Source organism: Pelobates fuscus, chromosome 11, assembly GCF_036172605.1.
Source record: "Pelobates fuscus isolate aPelFus1 chromosome 11, aPelFus1.pri, whole genome shotgun sequence".
In the NCBI taxonomy this organism is placed as follows: domain Eukaryota; kingdom Metazoa; phylum Chordata; class Amphibia; order Anura; family Pelobatidae; genus Pelobates; species Pelobates fuscus.
Window position 1 is genome coordinate 35,350,994 of NC_086327.1, and position 18,190 is coordinate 35,369,183.

General features: G+C 45.5%; 1 protein-coding gene across 1 annotated transcript in view; it reads right to left on the minus strand.

Annotated features, from left to right (window-relative positions):
• LOC134577262 (carcinoembryonic antigen-related cell adhesion molecule 1-like) overlaps positions 1-18,190 on the minus strand; it is a 130,179-nt gene that overhangs the window by 30,031 nt on the left and 81,958 nt on the right. The window contains exons 8-9 of the mRNA XM_063435960.1: positions 16,794-16,876; positions 15,865-15,906 (exon numbers count right to left, since the gene is read on the minus strand). Of these exons, the coding sequence (XP_063292030.1) occupies positions 15,865-15,906; positions 16,794-16,876 (125 nt within the window). The remainder of the gene's footprint in view (positions 1-15,864; positions 15,907-16,793; positions 16,877-18,190) is intronic.

Below are 18,190 nucleotides of genomic sequence, written 5' to 3' on the forward strand. Positions count from 1 at the left end.
TGATTGGCTTAACCCCTTAAGGACACATGACATGTGTGACATGTCATTATTCCCTTTTATTCCAGAAGTTTGGTCCTTAAGGGGTTAAACCAGCCAATCAGAGTGTTCTTAGCCTAATTGCAGGGCGTGGCAAGGCTTTATAAGCCTTTCCCCGCCATGCAGAGCTCAGTCTGCGCAGAGCCCTCCATGGGTGAAGATGGATTATTGTTTTTGCGCTCGTTTTTTTTTTTTTTATTCTTATGGCTTTTTATTTGGCCTTTTTTGGGGCTTAAAAATGAATATTTTAGAAAAAATAAGACGTCAAATAGTAAGTTGAATTTTTCTTTACAGGTTAGTTATTTTATTCCCCCTTCACTATTTTTTAGGGTGAGGGGGGTAGGTAGGGGGTAACATTTTTTGGGGTGGGGGGGTGGGTGACTAGGGGCTTTGGGACCCCTAGTCACCGTTGATTGGGGGGTGGGGGGAATTTTTATTTAGGGCCCCCACCCACCACTAAGGGTTGGGGGCTGGGGGGGGACAGTAGGTCCTCCCCCATTGATATTTATGGCCCCTTCCCACTGCGCAGGGGTGGGGGCGGGGGAGGACAGTAGATCCTCCCCCATTGTGATTTACGGCCCCCACCCACCGCGCAGGGGTGGGAGCCGGGGGGAGGACAGTAGGTTCCCCCCTCATTATTTTTATGGCTCCCACCCACCGCGCAGGGGTGGGAGGGGGGAGGATAGTAGGACCTCCCCCATTGTGATTTATGGCCCCCACCCACCGTGCAGGGGTGGGGGCCAGGGGGGACAACAGTAGGTCCCCCCTCATTATTTTTACGGCCCCCACGCACCGCGCAGGGGTGGGGGCGGGGGGAGGACAGTAGGTCCCCCCCAGTGTGTATCAGGGTCCCTGAGGACAGGTGTCAATCCATATCTGCCAAGTGACCCTATGTAGGGGGAACAGTCCCTATTCTGCTCTGTGTCAGTGTGTATCAGGGATCCTTAGGATAGGTGTCAATCCATATCTGCCAAGTGACCCTATGTAGGGGGAACAATCCATATTCTGCTCTGTGTCACTGTGTATCAGGGATCCTTAGGATAGGTGTCAATCCATATCTGCCAAGTGACCCTATGTAGGAGGAACAGTCCCTATTCTGCTCTGTGTCAGTGTGTATTCGGGATCCTTAGGATAGGTGTCAATCCATATCTGCCAAGTGACCCTATGTAGGGGGAACAGTCCCTATTCTGCTCTGTGTCAGTGTGTATCAGGGATCCTTAGGATAGGTGTCAATCCATATCTGCCAAGTGACCCTATGTAGGAGGAACAGTCCCTATTCTGCTCTGTGTCAGTGTGTATCAGGGATCCTTAGGATAGGTGTCAATCCATATCTGCCAAGTGACCCTATGTAGGGGAAACAGTCCCTATTCTGCTCTGTGTCAGTGTGTATCAGGGATCCTTAGGATATGTGTCAATCCATATCTGCCAAGTGACCCTATGTAGGGGGAACAGTCCCTATTCTGCTCTGTGTCAGTGTGTATCAGGGATCCTTAGGATAGGTGTCAATCCATATCTGCCAAGTGACCCTATGTAGGAGGAACAATCCCTATTCATCTCCGTGTCAGTGTGTATCAGGGATCCTTAGGATAGGTGTCAATCCATATCTGCCAAGTGACCCTATGTAGGGGGAACAGTCCCTATTCTGCTCCGTGTCACTGTTTGGAGGGAGTATCTACAGTAACACAGGGTGTCTGGTGGGAGTATCTGCAGTAACACAGGGTGTCTGTAGGGAGTATCTGCAGTAACACAGGGTTTCTGGAGGGAGTACCTGCAGTAACACAGGGTGTCTGGAGGGAATATCTGCAGTAACACAGAGTGTCTGGAGGGAGTATCTGCAGTAACACAGAGTATCTGGAGGGAGTATCTGCATTAACACAGAGTGTCTGGAGGGAGTATCTGCAGTAGCACAGAGTTTCTGGAGGGAGTATCTGCAGTAACACCGAGTGTCTAGCGGGAGTATCTGCACTAAAACAGGGTGTCTGGAGGGCAGGGCCAGCCTTAGGGGTGTGCGAGCTGTGCGGCCGCACAGGGCGCCATGGAGCAGGGGGCGCCGTGCGGCCGCACAGCCGACCGGGATTTAAAAAAAAAATATATATATATATTTTTTTAATTTGCAGCGGGGGCGGAGCTTACCGTGCGGCGGGGGCGGGGCTAAAAGTGCCGGAAAACTGCTGCAGGGGAAGCAGGAAGGAGTCCCTGCTTCCCCACCAAACAGTCACCAGGAGCTGCACTGCCTCCACAATGAACTCCACAGGTAACTGTGTGCTTGTCATGTGAGTGTGACTCTCTGCCTGTGTGTATTACTGTCTGTGTGTGTGTATATGACTGTCTGCCTCTGTGTGTCTGTGTGTATTACTGTCTGTGTGTGTGTGTGTATATGACTCTCTGCCTGTGTGTATTACTGTCTGTGTGTGTGTGTGTGTGTGTGTGTGAATGTCTCCCTCTGTGTGTCTGTGTATATGACTGTCTGCCTCTGTGTGTCTGTGTGTATGACTGTCTGCCTGTGTGTGTGTATTACTGTCTGTGTGTGTGTGTATGACTGTCTGCCTCTGTGTGTATGACTGTCTGCCTGTGTGTGTCTGTGTGTATGACTGTCTGCCTGTGTGTGTGTATTACTGTCTGTGTGTGTGTGTATGACTGTCTGCCTGTGTGTGTGTATTACTGTCTGTGTGTGTGTATGACTGTCTGTGTGTGTGTGTGTGTGTGTGTATGACTGTCTGCCTCTGTGTCTGTGTGTATGACTGTCTGCCTCTGTGTGTCTGTGTGTATGACTGTCTGCCTGTGTGTGTGTATTACTGTCTGTGTGTGTGTGTGTATTACTGTCTGTGTGTGTGTGTGTGTGAATGTCTCCCTCTGTGTGTCTGTGTATATGTCTGTCTGCCTCTGTGTGTCTGTGTATATGACTGTCTGCCTCTGTGTGTCTGTGTGTATGACTGTCTGCCTGTGTGTGTGTATTACTGTCTGTGTGTGTATGACTGTCTGCCTCTGTGTGTATGACTGTCTGCCTGTGTGTGTCTGTGTGTATGACTGTCTGCCTGTGTGTGTGTATTACTGTCTGTGTGTGTGTGTATGACTGTCTGCCTGTGTGTGTGTGTATTACTGTCTGTGTGTGTGTGTGTGTATGACTGTCTGTGTGTGTGTATGACTGTCTGCCTCTGTGTGTCTGTGTGTATTACTGTCTGTGTGTGTGTGTGTATATGACTGTCTGCCTCTGTGTGTCTGTGTGTATTACTGTCTGTGTGTGTGTGTATATGACTGTCTGCCTCTGTGTGTCTGTGTGTATTACTGTCTGTGTGTTTGTGTGTGTGTGTGTGTGTATATGACTCTCTGCCTGTGTGTATTACTGTCTGTGTGTATCACTGTCTGCCTATGTGTGTCTGTGTGTATGACTGTCTGCCTGTGTGTGTGTATTACTGTCTGTGTATGTGTGTGTGTGACTGTCTGCCTGTGTGTGTGTATTACTGTCTGTGTATGTGTGTGTGTGACTGTCTGCCTCTGTGTGTCTGTGTATATGTCTGTCTGCCTCTGTGTGTCTGTGTATATGACTGTCTGCCTCTGTGTGTCTGTGTGTATGACTGTCTGCCTGTGTGTGTGTATTACTGTCTGTGTGTGTGTATTACTGTCTGTGTGTGTGTGTGTGTGTGTGTGTGAATGTCTCCCTCTGTGTGTCTGTGTATATGACTGTCTGCCTCTGTGTGTCTGTGTGTATGGCTGTCTGTCTGTGTGTGTGTATTACTGTCTGTGTGTGTGTATGACTGTCTGCCTCTGTGTGTATGACTGTCTGCCTCTGTGTGTCTGTGTGTATGACTGTCTGCCTGTGTGTGTGTATTACTGTGTGTGTGTGTGTGTGTGTGTGTGTGTGTGTGTGTGTGTGTGTGTGTGTGTGTGTGTGAATGTCTCCCTCTGTGTGTCTGTGTATATGTCTGTCTGCCTCTGTGTGTCTGTGTATATGACTGTCTGCCTCTGTGTGTCTGTGTGTATGACTGTCTGCCTGTGTGTGTGTATTACTTTCTGTGTGTGTGTGTGTGTGTGTGAATGTCTCCCTCTGTGTGTCTGTGTATATGACTGTCTGCCTCTGTGTGTCTGTGTATATGACTGTCTGCCTCTGTGTGTCTGTGTGTATGACTGTCTGCCTGTGTGTGTATTACTGTCTGTGTGTGTGTGTGTGTGTGTGTGTGTGTGTGTGTGTGTGTGTGTGTGTGTGAATGTCTCCCTCTGTGTGTCTGTGTATATGACTGTCTGCCTGTGTGTGTCTGTGTGTATGACTGTCTGCCTGTGTGTGTGTATTACTGTCTGTGTGTGTGTGTATGACTGTCTGTGTGTGTGTATGACTGTCTGCCTGTGTGTGTGTATTACTGTCTGTGTGTGTGTGTGTATGACTGTCTGTGTGTGTGTGTATGACTGTCTGCCTCTGTGTGTCTGTGTGTATTACTGTCTGTGTGTGTGTGTGTATATGACTGTCTGCCTCTGTGTGTCTGTGTGTATTACTGTCTGTGTGTGTGTATATGACTGTCTGCCTCTGTGTGTCTGTGTGTATTAATGTCTATGTGTGTGTTTGTGTATATGACTCTCTGCCTGTGTGTATTACTGTCTGTGTGTATCACTGTCTGCCTATGTGTGTCTGTGTGTATGACTGTCTGCCTGTGTGTGTGTATTACTGTCTGTGTGTGTGTGTGACTGTCTGCCTCTGTGTGTCTGTGTATATGTATGTCTGCCTCTGTGTGTCTGTGTATATGACTGTCTGCCTCTGTGTGTCTGTGTGTATGACTGTCTGCCTGTGTGTATTACTGTCTGTGTGTGTGTATTACTGTCTGTGTGTGTGTGTGTGTGTGTGTGTGTGTGTGAATGTATCCCTCTGTGTGTCTGTGTATATGACTGTCTGCCTCTGTGTGTCTGTGTGTTTGACTGTCTGCCTGTGTGTGTGTATTACTGTCTGTGTGTGTGTATGACTGTCTGCCTCTGTGTGTCTGTGTGTATGACTGTCTGCCTGTGTGTGTCTGTGTGTATGACTGTCTGCCTGTGTGTGTGTATTACTGTGTGTGTGTGTGTGTGTGTGTGTGTGTGAATGTCTCCCTCTGTGTGTCTGTGTATATGACTGTCTGCCTCTGTGTGTCTGTGTGTATGACTGTCTGCCTGTGTGTGTGTATTACTGTATGTGTGTGTGTGTATGACTGTCTGCCTCTGTGTGTATGACTGTCTGCCTGTGTGTGTCTGTGTGTATGACTGTCTGCCTGTGTGTGTGTATTACTGTCTGTGTGTGTGTGTGTGTGTGTATGACTCTCTGCCTGTGTGTGTGTATGACTGTCTGTGTGTGTGTGTGTGTATGACTGTCTGTGTGTGTGTGTATGACTGTCTGCCTCTGTGTGTCTGTGTGTATTACTGTCTGTGTGTGTGTGTATATGACTGTCTGCCTCTTTGTGTCTGTGTGTATTACTGTCTGTGTGTGTGTGTGTATATGACTGTCTGCCTCTGTGTGTCTGTGTGTATTACTGTCTGTGTGTGTGTGTATATGACTCTCTGCCTGTGTGTATTACTGTCTGTGTGTATCACTGTCTGCCTATGTGTGTCTGTGTGTATGACTGTCTGCCTGTGTGTGTGTGTATTACTGTCTGTGTATGTGTGTGTGTGACTTTCTGCCTCTGTGTGTCTGTGTATATGTCTGTCTGCCTCTGTGTGTCTGTGTATATGACTGTCTGCCTCTGTGTGTCTGTGTGTATGACTGTCTGCCTGTGTGTGTGTATTACTGTCTGTGTGTGTGTGTATTACTGTCTGTCTGTGTGTGTGTGTGTGTGTGTGTGTGTGTGTGTGTGTGTGTGTGTGTGTGTGTGTGTGTGTGTGTGTGTGTGTGTGTGAATGTCTCCCTCTGTGTGTCTGTGTGTATGACTGTCTGCCTGTGTGTGTCTGTGTGTATGACTGTCTGCCTGTGTGTGTGTATTACTGTCTGTGAGTGTGTGTGTGTGTGTGAATGTCTCCCTCTGTGTGTCTGTGTATATGTCTGTCTGCCTCTGTGTGTCTGTGTATATGACTGTCTGCCTCTGTGTGTCTGTGTATATGACTGTCTGCCTGTGTGTGTGTATTACTGTCTGTGTGTGTGTGTGTGTGTGTGTGTGTGTGTGTGAATGTCTCCCTCTGTGTGTCTGTGTATATGACTGTCTGCCTCTGTGTGTCTGTGTATATGACTGTCTGCCTCTGTGTGCCTGTGTGTATGACTGTCTGCCTGTGTGTGTGTATTACTGTCTGTGTGTGTATGACTGTCTGCCTCTGTGTGTATGACTGTCTGCCTGTGTGTGTCTGTGTGTATGACTGTCTGCCTGTGTGTGTGTATTACTGTCTGTGTGTGTGTGTGTGTGTATGACTGTCTGCCTGTGTGTGTGTATTACTGTCTGTGTGTGTGTGTGTGTGTGTGTGTGTGTGTGTGTGTGTGTGTGTGTGTGTGTGTGTGTGTGAATGTCTCCCTCTGTGTGTCTGTGTATATGACTGTCTGCCTCTGTGTGTCTGTGAGTATGACTGTCTGCCTGTGTGTGTGTATTACTGTCTGTGTGTGTGTGTGTGTGTATGACTGTCTGTGTGTGTGTGTATGACTGTCTGCCTCTGTGTGTCTGTGTGTATTACTGTCTGTGTGTGTGTGTGTATATGACTGTCTGCCTCTGTGTGTCTGTGTGTATTACTGTCTGTGTGTGTGTGTATATGACTGTCTGCCTCTGTGTGTCTGTATGTATTACTGTCTGTGTGTGTGTGTGTATATGACTCTCTGCCTGTGTGTATTACTGTCTGTGTGTATCACTGTCTGCCTATGTGTGTCTGTGTGTATGACTGTCTGCCTGTGTGTGTGTATTACTGTCTGTGTATGTGTGTGTGTGACTGTCTTCCTCTGTGTGTCTGTGTATATGTCTGTCTGCCTCTGTGTGTCTGTGTATATGACTGTCTGCCTCTGTGTGTCTGTGTGTATGACTGTCTGCCTGTCTGTGTGTGTGTATTACTGTCTGTGTGTGTGTGTGTGTGAATGTCTCCCTCTGTGTGTCTGTGTATATGACTGTCTGCCTCTGTGTGTCTGTGTGTATGACTGTCTGCCTGTGTGTGTGTATTACTGTCTGTGTGTGTGTATGACTGTCTGCCTCTGTGTGTATGACTGTCTGCCTGTGTGTGTCTGTGTGTATGACTGTCTGCCTGTGTGTGTGTATTACTGTATGTGTGTGTGTGTGTGTGTGTGTGTGTGTGTGTGTGTGTGTGTGTGTGTGAGAATGTCTCCCTCTGTGTGTCTGTGTATATGTCTGTCTGCCTCTGTGTGTCTGTGTATATGACTGTCTGCCTCTGTGTGTCTGTGTGTATGACTGTCTGCCTGTGTGTGTGTATTACTGTCTGTGTGTGTGTGTGTGTGTGTGTGTGAATGTCTCCCTCTGTGTGTCTGTGTATATGACTGTCTGCCTCTGTGTGTCTGTGTATATGACTGTCTGCCTCTGTGTGTCTGTGTGTATGACTGTCTGCCTGTGTGTGTGTATTACTGTCTGTGTATGTGTGTGTGTGACTGTCTGCCTCTGTGTGTCTGTGTATATGTCTGTCTGCCTCTGTGTGTCTGTGTATATGACTGTCTGCCTCTGTGTGTCTGTGTATATGACTGTCTGCCTCTGTGTGTCTGTGTGTATGACTGTCTGCCTCTGTGTGTGTATTACTGTCTGTGTGTGTATTACTGTCTGTGTGTGTGTGTGTGTGTGTGTGTGAATGTCTCCCTCTGTGTGTCTGTGTATATGACTGTCTGCCTCTGTGTGTCTGTGTGTATGACTGTCTGCCTGTGTGTGTATTACTGTCTGTGTGTGTGTGTATGACTGTCTGCCTGTGTGTGTCTGTGTGTATGACTGTCTGCCTGTGTGTGTGTATTACTGTCTCTGTGTGTGTGTATGACTGTCTGCCTGTGTGTGTGTATGACTGTCTGTGTGTGTGTGTATGACTGTCTGCCTCTGTGTGTCTGTGTGTATTACTGTCTGTGTGTGTGTGTATGACTGTCTGTGTGTGTGTGTATGACCGTCTGCCTCTGTGTGTCTGTGTGTATTACTGTCTGTGTGTGTGTGTGTCTGTGTATATGTCTGTCTGCCTCTGTGTGTCTGTGTATATGACTGTCTGCCTCTGTGTGTCTTTGTATATGACTGTCTGCCTCTGTGTGTCTGTGTGTATGACTGTCTGCCTCTGTGTGTGTATTACTGTCTGTGTGTGTATTACTGTCTGTGTGTGTGTGTGTGTGTGTGTGTGAATGTCTCCCTCTGTGTGTCTGTGTATATGACTGTCTGCCTCTGTGTGTCTGTGTGTATGACTGTCTGCCTGTGTGTGTATTACTGTCTGTGTGTGTGTATGACTGTCTGCCTGTGTGTGTCTGTGTGTATGACTGTCTGCCTGTGTGTGTGTATTACTGTCTGTGTGTGTGTGTATGACTGTCTGCCTGTGTGTGTGTATTACTGTCTGTGTGTGTGTGTGTATGACTGTCTGTGTGTGTGTGTATGACTGTCTGCCTCTGTGTGTCTGTGTGTATTACTGTCTGTGTGTGTGTGTGTGTGTGTGTGTATATGACTGTCTGCCTCTGTGTGTCTGTGTGTATTACTGTCTGTGTGTGTGTGTATATGACTGTCTGCCTCTGTGTGTCTGTGTGTTTTACTGTCTGTGTGTGTGTGTATATGACTCTCTGCCTGTGTGTATTACTGTCTGTGTGTATCACTGTCTGCCTATGTGTGTCTGTGTGTATGACTGTCTGCCTGTGTGTGTGTATTACTGTCTGTGTATGTGTGTGTGTGACTGTCTGCCTCTGTGTGTCTGTGTATATGTCTGTCTGCCTCTGTGTGTCTGTGTATATGACTGTCTGCCTCTGTGTGTCTGTGTGTATGACTGTCTGCCTCTGTGTGTGTATTACTGTCTGTGTGTGTGTATTACTGTGTGTGTGTGTGTGTGTGTGTGTGTGTGTGTGTGTGTGTGAATGTCTCCCTCTGTGTGTCTGTGTATATGACTGTCTGCCTCTGTGTGTCTGTGTGTATGACTGTCTGCCTGTGTGTGTATATTACTGTCTGTGTGTGTGTATGACTGTCTGCCTCTGTGTGTATGACTGTCTGCCTGTGTGTGTCTGTGTGTATGACTGTCTGCCTGTGTGTGTGTATTACTGTCTGTGTGTGTGTGTATGACTGTCTGCCTGTGTGTGTGTATTACTGTCTGTGTGTGTGTGTGTGTATGACTGTCTGCCTGTGTGTATTACTGTCTGTGTGTGTGTGTGTGTATGACTGTCTGTGTGTGTGTGTATGACTGTCTGCCTCTGTGTGTCTGTGTGTATGACTGTCTGCCTCTGTGTGTCTGTGTGTATGACTGTCTGCCTCTGTGTGTGTATTACTGTCTGTGTCTGTGTGTATGACTGTCTGCCTGTGTGTGTGTTTATTACTGTCCGTGTCTGTGTGTATGACTGTCTGCCTCTGTGTGTGTGTGTATTACTGTCTGTGTGTGTGTGTATGACTGTCTGCCTCTGTGTGTCTGTGTGTATGACTGTCTGCCTCTGTGTGTGTATTACTGCCTCTGTGTGTGTGTATTACTGTCTGTGTGTGTATTACTGTCTGTGTGTGTGTGTATGACTGTCTGCCTCTGTGTGTCTGTATGTATGACTGTCTGCCTGTGTGTGTGTGTTTGTGTGTATTATTGTCTGTGTGTGTATGACTGTCTGTCTGTGTGTATGACTGTCTGCGTGTGTCTGTGTGTATGACTGTCTGCGTGTGTGTGTATGACTGTCTGCGTGTGTGTGTGTATGACTGTCTGTGTGTGTGTGTGTGTGTATGACTGTCTGCGTGTGTGTGTGTATGACTGTCTGCCTCTGTGTGTGTCTGTGTGTATGACTGTGTGTGTCTGTGTGTATTACTGTCTGCCTCTGTGTGTGTCTGTGTGTATTACTGTCTGTGTCTGTGTGTATGACTGACTGTCTGCCTGTGTGTGTCTGTGTGTGTGTGAGACTGTCTGCCTTTGTGTGTCTGTGTGTGTGTGTGTATGACTGTCTGCCTGTGTGTGGATGTCTTCCTGTGTGTGTGTATGGCCGTCTGACGTCTTCCTGTGTGTGTGTCACATACAACCAATACACGCATATCACACACTGTTAATACACCCATTACAAATATCACACATAGCATACATATCACACACAGTCATCACACCTACTATCACATACACAGACAACACAAACATTACAGCATACATGGATGACGGGGGGGGGGCGCTGTGAAGATTTTTCGCACAGGGCATCTAAATGCCTAAGGCCGGCCCTGCTGGAGGGAGTATCTGCAGTAACACAGGGTGTCTGAGGGGAGTATCTGCAGTAACACAGGGTGTCTGGAGGGAGTATGTGCAGTAACACAGGGTGTCTGGGGGGAGTATCTGCAGTAATACAGAGTGTCTGGGGGGAGTATCTGCAGTAATACAGAGTGTCTGGTGGGACTATCTGCAGTTATACAGAGTGTCTGGGGGGAGTATCTGCTTGTAACATTTATATGTACGAAAAAAAAAATAATAAATTGAAAAAATAAAATAAAATGGTTGCAGCTTCCGAATGAATCTAAAATGGATGCTGTCCAGTAGGTGGGAGGGTGTGCTAGGGAGGGTGTGCTGCTGATTGGCTGGAATGTGTCTGCTGACTGTGAGGTACAGGGTCAAAGTTTACTCAATGATAAAGAATAGGGGGCGGACCTAACTATTCGCCAGCGAACCGTTGGGGACATCACTAATCATCAATGATCCAATGCTTTAGCATTGTGAAGGCTACTGAACATATATGGCAAATTGCCCTTCTGCACCAATCAGCATCTCTTTATAAATAAACATTTTATCATTTTAATGTACTTCTATGAGGAATGTTCAGCAGGTCCATGCATATCGTTTTCCCCTGTTCATTTGTTCATACGAAACTCCCCTGGTTCGGTTTCAGAACGAAGACCACCCCAACACCTAATTAGAACATGGAATACAAAGTATCCAGTGCGAAGCCACAATGGAAACAATCACTAAAAGGCTACAATGGGTGGCCGCCATTTCGTGTACCAAATGCACATGGTTGAAAAAATGGATGGCGGCCATCTTGTTTCCCTAACGCAGGCGGCGGTACCTGGTCGTCGAATGCCTGGAACATATTTCGGCTAGGCACTCCAACAAACACCGGTGAATATGGAACTGTTGCCCATTCAAGTTCCCGAGCACCTATACGAACAGCGTTCGGGAGATATAAACTACTGAATGGGGGAGCATTCGCATATTGTGCATGGTTTTCCTAAAAAGAAAAAACTCAAACTGAGACGGGCCATTGCCACTATTTCTCTGGAACTATTTGGGGCTTCTACCTCATGGCCGGCCAGTAAAAACTGTACCTCGATGAAAATTCCAAACCACCAAACCGATTTGGGTGCTTTTTGGATATGTTAAGCACTCAGATCAGGGCTACCCAGGCATTCTACGCATGCGTTTCACTGTAGCCGTTTTTTCACCGGAGTCTCATGGTGACGCATGCATTCCACCAAGCGTTCCACAACCGGGTAATCCGATATAGTCATGAAAAGTTCTAACAATAGATAGGTGGACGGGTGAAACATGTTAGATGGGGGAGGGAGAAAGATGACTGCTTATAATAATGTACATGAAGAATGCTTTATTAAACATAAACTTAAAGGGACACTATAGTCACTAGTGCAACTACATGTATTCCTGACCCTATAGTGTTAACACCACCATCTAGCCCCCCTGGGCCCCTCATGCCTTCATAAATATAGTAAAAATGGGACCATGAGACTCCAGCGAAAAAGTGACGATAGTGAAACGCATGCATGGAACGCTTGACATCAACACGCACCAGACGTGATGACGTCAAATGGACAGAACCAGGAAGTAAATAATGAAAAGATTATTTTGACCAGCTCGAGAAGAACGAAAGAACCTATAGGAAGAAAACCTGGACTGATTGTGGGGAGTATATATGCAGTAGGGAGGGGAGCGAGATTTTCATGAACTTTGTATTTATCTTTAATTGAGAAACAGTCTCTGGGGAAGTCCCTGATATAGATGAAATGCATAGAACGTGATTTTACCTTGGGACTCTCTTGATGTCAGTTTTACCTGCTGTCATCTACTTCTGTGTAAGTAAATAAATTCTGCATTGTGCACGTTATGCATAAATTTATCTTAGTTGGCTGCACTTTATCTATTTCCATGAGCAAGACCTACACCAATATAACCCAAGAATCGAGAATATACACATTTATTGATTTCTGAAGGCTCTTTATTTGGCTTCAAAGTGTGATTGGCCCATTGGCACTTAATCTACACCAAATTTGGTTACACAGTGTTGCAATATTATTATTGGGCAAATGTGCGACACTACTTACACTGTAGCCAGCTGTGAGAATGAGCATGTGAGACGGACTATTCACATTAATATGCTCAAAGAGTACCAGGGCAGTGAGAAAGAAGTAGCTGCAGTATGTGCCCCAGCCTCAAAAGTCCTCAAGGCCCTACCCCTACCTGACATATTAGGAGGTGACCCTGGAGCAGGGGCCATAGAGTTTGTACAGCTGGGGGACTGGCTAAAGACCCAGGAATCGGCTCAAGCCATCTCCCTGCTGGGAAACAAACAGGCCACATTCTCCCACGAACCTGGATACACAACTCTAGCTACCCAAAGAGTAGACACCCAGGCCCCATATCGCATTCCAGAGGAAGTCCAGGAAGGAATGCGGAAGGAAATCCGCTTAGGGGTCATCGAACCTTCCTAGAGCCCCTGGGCCTCACCAGTAGTATAAGTCACAAAACTGGATGGCACGACTAATTTTTGTGTGGATTACAGGTGATTGAATGATAAGACAATCACCGACACCTACCCCATGCCTAGGATAGACAAACTGTTAGACTGTATTGCTAGGGGACGTTATCTGACTACCATTGACAGATTCCCCTATTGGAAAAGGGTATCCCCAAGTCGGCCTTTGTCAACCCGTTTGGCTTATACCTGTTTCGGTTTATGCCATTCGGGATGAAGAATGCCCCAGCCACCTTCCAAAGGATGGTAGATCGCCTGTTAGATGATCTCCAGCATTATGCATACCTAAATGACAATCTACAGTAACACTTGGGAGGCTCACTTAGAGCACATATGGACCATACTAGATAGGATTAAGGGGGCCTGCCTAACCTTGAAACCCAACAAGTGTCATTTTGGTATGGCAGAGGTACAGTATCAGAGCCACCGTGTAGGATGTGGAAAGCAACGGCCTGAACCAGCCAAGATTGAAGCCGTTGCTAACTGTCCCACTCCCCATACCAAGATACAGGTCATGGCTTTCCTGGGGACAGCTGGCTTCTATAGATGTTTTGTCCCCGAATATAGTGCTATAGCCAAGCAATTGACTGACTTAACCAAAAAGAACTTACGTAGGCAGGTCATGTGGTCCCTAGAATGTGAGACAGCGTTCAAAGCCTTAAAATAAGCTCAAGTCAATGTCCCTGTCCTAGCTGTCCCAGATACTAACAAACGTTTCATCGTCCATACAGACGCTTCCATGTTTGGACTGGGGGCAATTTTAAAGTCGGCAAGGATGGGGGAGAACATCCAGTGGCCTTCCTGAGTCGAAGGTTATTACCCTGAGAGGTCATCTACGCAGCTATTGAAAAGGAGTGCCTAGTTCTGGTGTGGGCATTGAAAAAATTAACACCATACCTTTATGGACGAGCTTTCACCCTCATAACTGACCACAACCCATTAGTGTGGCTCAACCAGGTCGCTGGAGACAATGCCAGACTCCTGAGGTGGAGCCTAGCCCTGCAGCCATGCGATTTTACTATACACTACAGACCTGGTAAACTGAATGTTAATGCCAGACCAAGCTAGTCAACCCAAAAGACTAATTTTATTTCCTAGACATCCCCAAGGGGTCAAACCATACCTGTCAGAGCCATGGATAAATGGGGAGCAGTGTAAAGTAATGCCACTTTACTTGGTTCTGTAGTATTAGTTTTCCCTTGTTCATTTGTCCATACGAAACTTCCCTGGTTCAGTTCCCAAACGAAGACCACCCCAACACCTAAACAGAATGTTAATGCCAATCCAAGCTAGTCAACCCAAAAGACTAATTTTATTTCCCAGACATCCCCAAGGGGTCAAACCATGTCTGTCAGAGCCATGGATAAATGGGGAGCATTGTAAAGTAATGCCACATCACTTGGTTCTGTAGTACTAGTTTTCCCTTGTTCGTTTGTCCATACGAAACTTCCCTGGTTCAGTTCCCAAACGAAGACCACCCCAACACCTAATTAGAACATGGAATAAAAAGTATTCAGTGCCAAACCACAACAGAAACTATCACTAAAAGGCTCCTCTGGGTGGCCACCATTTTGTGTACCAAATGCACGTGGTTGACAGAATGGATGGCGGCCATCTTGTCTCCCGAACACAGGCAGTGATACCTGGTTATCGAGTGCCTGGAACTTATATCGGCTAGGCACACAAGCGAACACCAGTGGATATGCAAATGCTGCCCGTTCAAGTTCTCGACCACCTACAGGAACAGTGTTCAGGAGATATAAACTACCGAATGGAGGGAGCATTCAAAACTTAAAAGCGTTTGCATACTGTGTGTGGTTTTCATACAAAAACTCTTGAACTGAGACCGGCCGTTGCCACGATTTCTCTGAAACTAGTTTGGGCTTTTACCTCATGGCCTTCCGGTCAAACTGTACCTCGATGGAAATTCCAAACCACCAAACCGATCTGAGTGCTTTTTGGATATGTCAAGCACTCATATCAGGGCTATCCATGGATGTGACTCTCGAGATTTTGGGGGTACTTTTGGGGTGTTTAAAAATTGTTTTTCTGTACCTGGAAGATAATTGAGTTGTAAGTTTCCTGACTCAATTATATCTCAGGCACAGGGGAGGAGTTTACTGTATGTATATAAATTGTGAGTGCTTGCTTGCATTAAACTAATGCCAGCATTCAGGCTCGACTAATGTGTGGGGGGGAAATTGCGATACCAGCGATATTTACTTGGATGAGTGTTGGAGTTACGTTGTTTTGCTAAAGGGAATCAGTGGTGGCAATATACTGGCGGTCCGCCACACATGGAGACACTGAAAGTGAGCCCTGCAAAGATTAAATACCTCTTCCAGAAAGTCCTTATAGTGGCTGTCCAAGTGACACTCATAAAAGCCAGTGTTTACACTACTGAGGCTGATGGGACAAGCTAAAAGCTCTAGAACCACTCAATTAAGCTGGTGACTATAGTGTCCCTTAAGCCACCTTACTGTAACTAAAACATATACATTCAAAGCCGAGTATATCTACCTGTTATTGCACGCTAATTACACTATCCTGAAGCTTGCTCTTATGACTCTAAATAGGAGAGGGACCTTATTTGCATGATCACAAATGAGGACTAGACATTCTCATTCTGGCTATTGCAGGGCCCCAAGCAATGTACTTCATATCACAAAGAGATGGTATATAGAACCAGCAAGAATGACCCATATCAATTACTCCTCACCCGGTACTTATCAGACAGGCTGGGATCTTATATAGTGGGAGTGCCCTTTCTTAAGTGTCTTGTGGAAGATGTTATTCCTGTTTGCCTACAAGCATTGGTGTAGACACAAATATGTCCCTCCTACATATATACTCCCTATATCACCATTCTGCTCCACGTTCAAGACTTGAATCAGGAAGCCTCTGACTGGGTGCCTTGAAGCCTAGAACATGTAGGGGAAGTTTTGTGGTTTTTAAAGATTAAAACCTACAATTTAAATGCATGATAGGAAGGGACAGACATAAGTTTAATTTACCTGGTAGCTGGGCTCTTCTGTGGTGAATTTATTTTTCTCCATCTGCAGAACGTGCACAAATTAAATGAAAACATACAAATAAATGGTAGAATATACTTAGAATGAGTGATGAAATATCCAACTCATCTATAGCACAGCTTGACTATTTAAGCATAAAGGGACTCTACATTGCCCATATACAACACAAAAGTTGCAGTTCTCTTTTCAAGCCCTCATCTTCAAACCCCACCCAGAATTTCTGTGGCTGTCCAATTACAGACTTCTCAATGCAGGTCAGTGAGAAGTCTTTGCCAAACAGGCGCTCTGGGCAATTGTTCGCCTTTTGAGTTTAGCCCCACTGAGCAAAACTACCAGGAAGTAACAGATCCAGTTCCCTGATTGACATCCAGGTGGTGTAACAAGTTTAATTTATAAACGTATCAAATTCTATTGGCATGAAAAAAAAAGAGGACATAAAGCAGTGTGGTAGTGACTGGTGTAGGAAGTAGGTGGGGATATATACTAATAGCAGCTCTGTCACCACCCCAAAATAAAATGTTAACAATGATACATTTATAAAGGAAACATTTTCATGAAATGTTCATAAAAACTGAAATTCTAACTCAAAATATATGAAAATACAAAGTATTTTGTCACATGTATTTGCCCTACCATTGACAAAGCTTGGTGAACGGTGGAGCTACCTTTCAGCAAGCCTTGTCAAGCCCTCAGCCATAGTAAAGCCTTAGGGAGAAAAAACAAATTATAGAGACTGTCGGACCCTCCATAGACATCAGTGTGGTACTCTTGAGTTAGAGTACAGCTCTGACGTTGGCTCCTGACAGATGAGGCGCCAGGAGTTGTAAATAGCATAATTATACAGGGTTCCAGCCCTACTTTTCCTAGACATCACCGTTGTAGATGTTGTAGATTTATTATTAATATCTTACCTCTGCTCCTGGCATGGTGTTTACATAAATGTGAGATGCCTGATTTTCTGTATTCTCATAAATGTGAGCTCTTGTAGAATTTGCTGAAAGAAAATTGTCCAGGTTTACATTAAGTGATAGACAAATAATAGAAAGATATATTCATTCACAATTACTTTTGAAGAGCAATCTAAAGCACAGATAAGTGCCAATATGACACCTCAGTTAGAAAGCACTACTAACATGGGCATACATTACTATCGAATATAGCTAACAGAAAAATAATGTCGGTTGGAGCTGAGCTATGTGGAGGAGACCTCTGGATTAAATGCAAGTAACCTCTATTTTAGGGGAACCGAAGCCCAGAAATTCACAGCAACAACTCAATACTACAACATTCTAAATAAATGTTTGTAATTTGTTTACAGCCATGGATGTGCATCCTTAAGAATGGAAGTCCTATATTGCAAGAAAATATAACTCTCGTATCAAAACCCACAAGTTTCTATTCTAAGGTGTCATCCATACATGACAAGTTAGTTCCATCCCATGTAGGATATGATGCCATTAAAATGACAACACATCACATTTATACTTTGTTGAGTTATGGATTTAAAAAAACAAACAAACTTTTTTTTTATTGAATTGCATCTTATTATTATTAATCATAAAGTGCCAATAAATTATGTAGAGGTGTACAATAGGTGAACTAACAGCTATGTAACTGCAACAAGACAACCTGGACAAACAGGAACAGAGGGTATTGAGGGCCATGCTCAAGCAAGTGTAGGATATATTACATGCACGTGAAAAAAAGTATGTTACTAGAATATTTTACATTGAAGGTTTTGTTTATTGGATGAAACAGCTGCATGAGAGGAAGCAGATTAAGAGAGAAAGCTATTAACAGTTTAATTGAGATGCTTTCCTAAAGAAGTGGGTTTTTAGTGATCTTTTGAAGTAGCAAAGACTGGTTGAGGGTCTAACAGAGCAGGGACGTGGGTTTCACAGGGATGGTGCAGCCCTAGAGAAGTCTTGGGTGTCAGAGAAGCCCTAAAGAAGTCAGAGGTGCGAGTAGGAACAGAGAATCGTCGCAGATTTTTGACAGAGCGTAGAGTCTTGGACGGGACATACCTGTATATCAATGAGGATAGGTAGGTAGGAGCAGCGTTGTGCAGTGATTTGTAAGCAAGCACCAGAATTGTAAATCAAGTCCTTTATTTAATGGGATGCCATTGACTTAGTGGGAGACAGACATGGGAGTAATAACAATTTAGGGAAGAAAGATGAGAAGCTGTGTTTTGGACTGATTAAAGGGACACTATAGTCACCTGAACAACTTTAGCTTAATGAAGCAGTTTTGGTGTATAGAACATGCCCCTGCAGCCTCACTGCTCAATCCTCTGCCATTTAGGAGT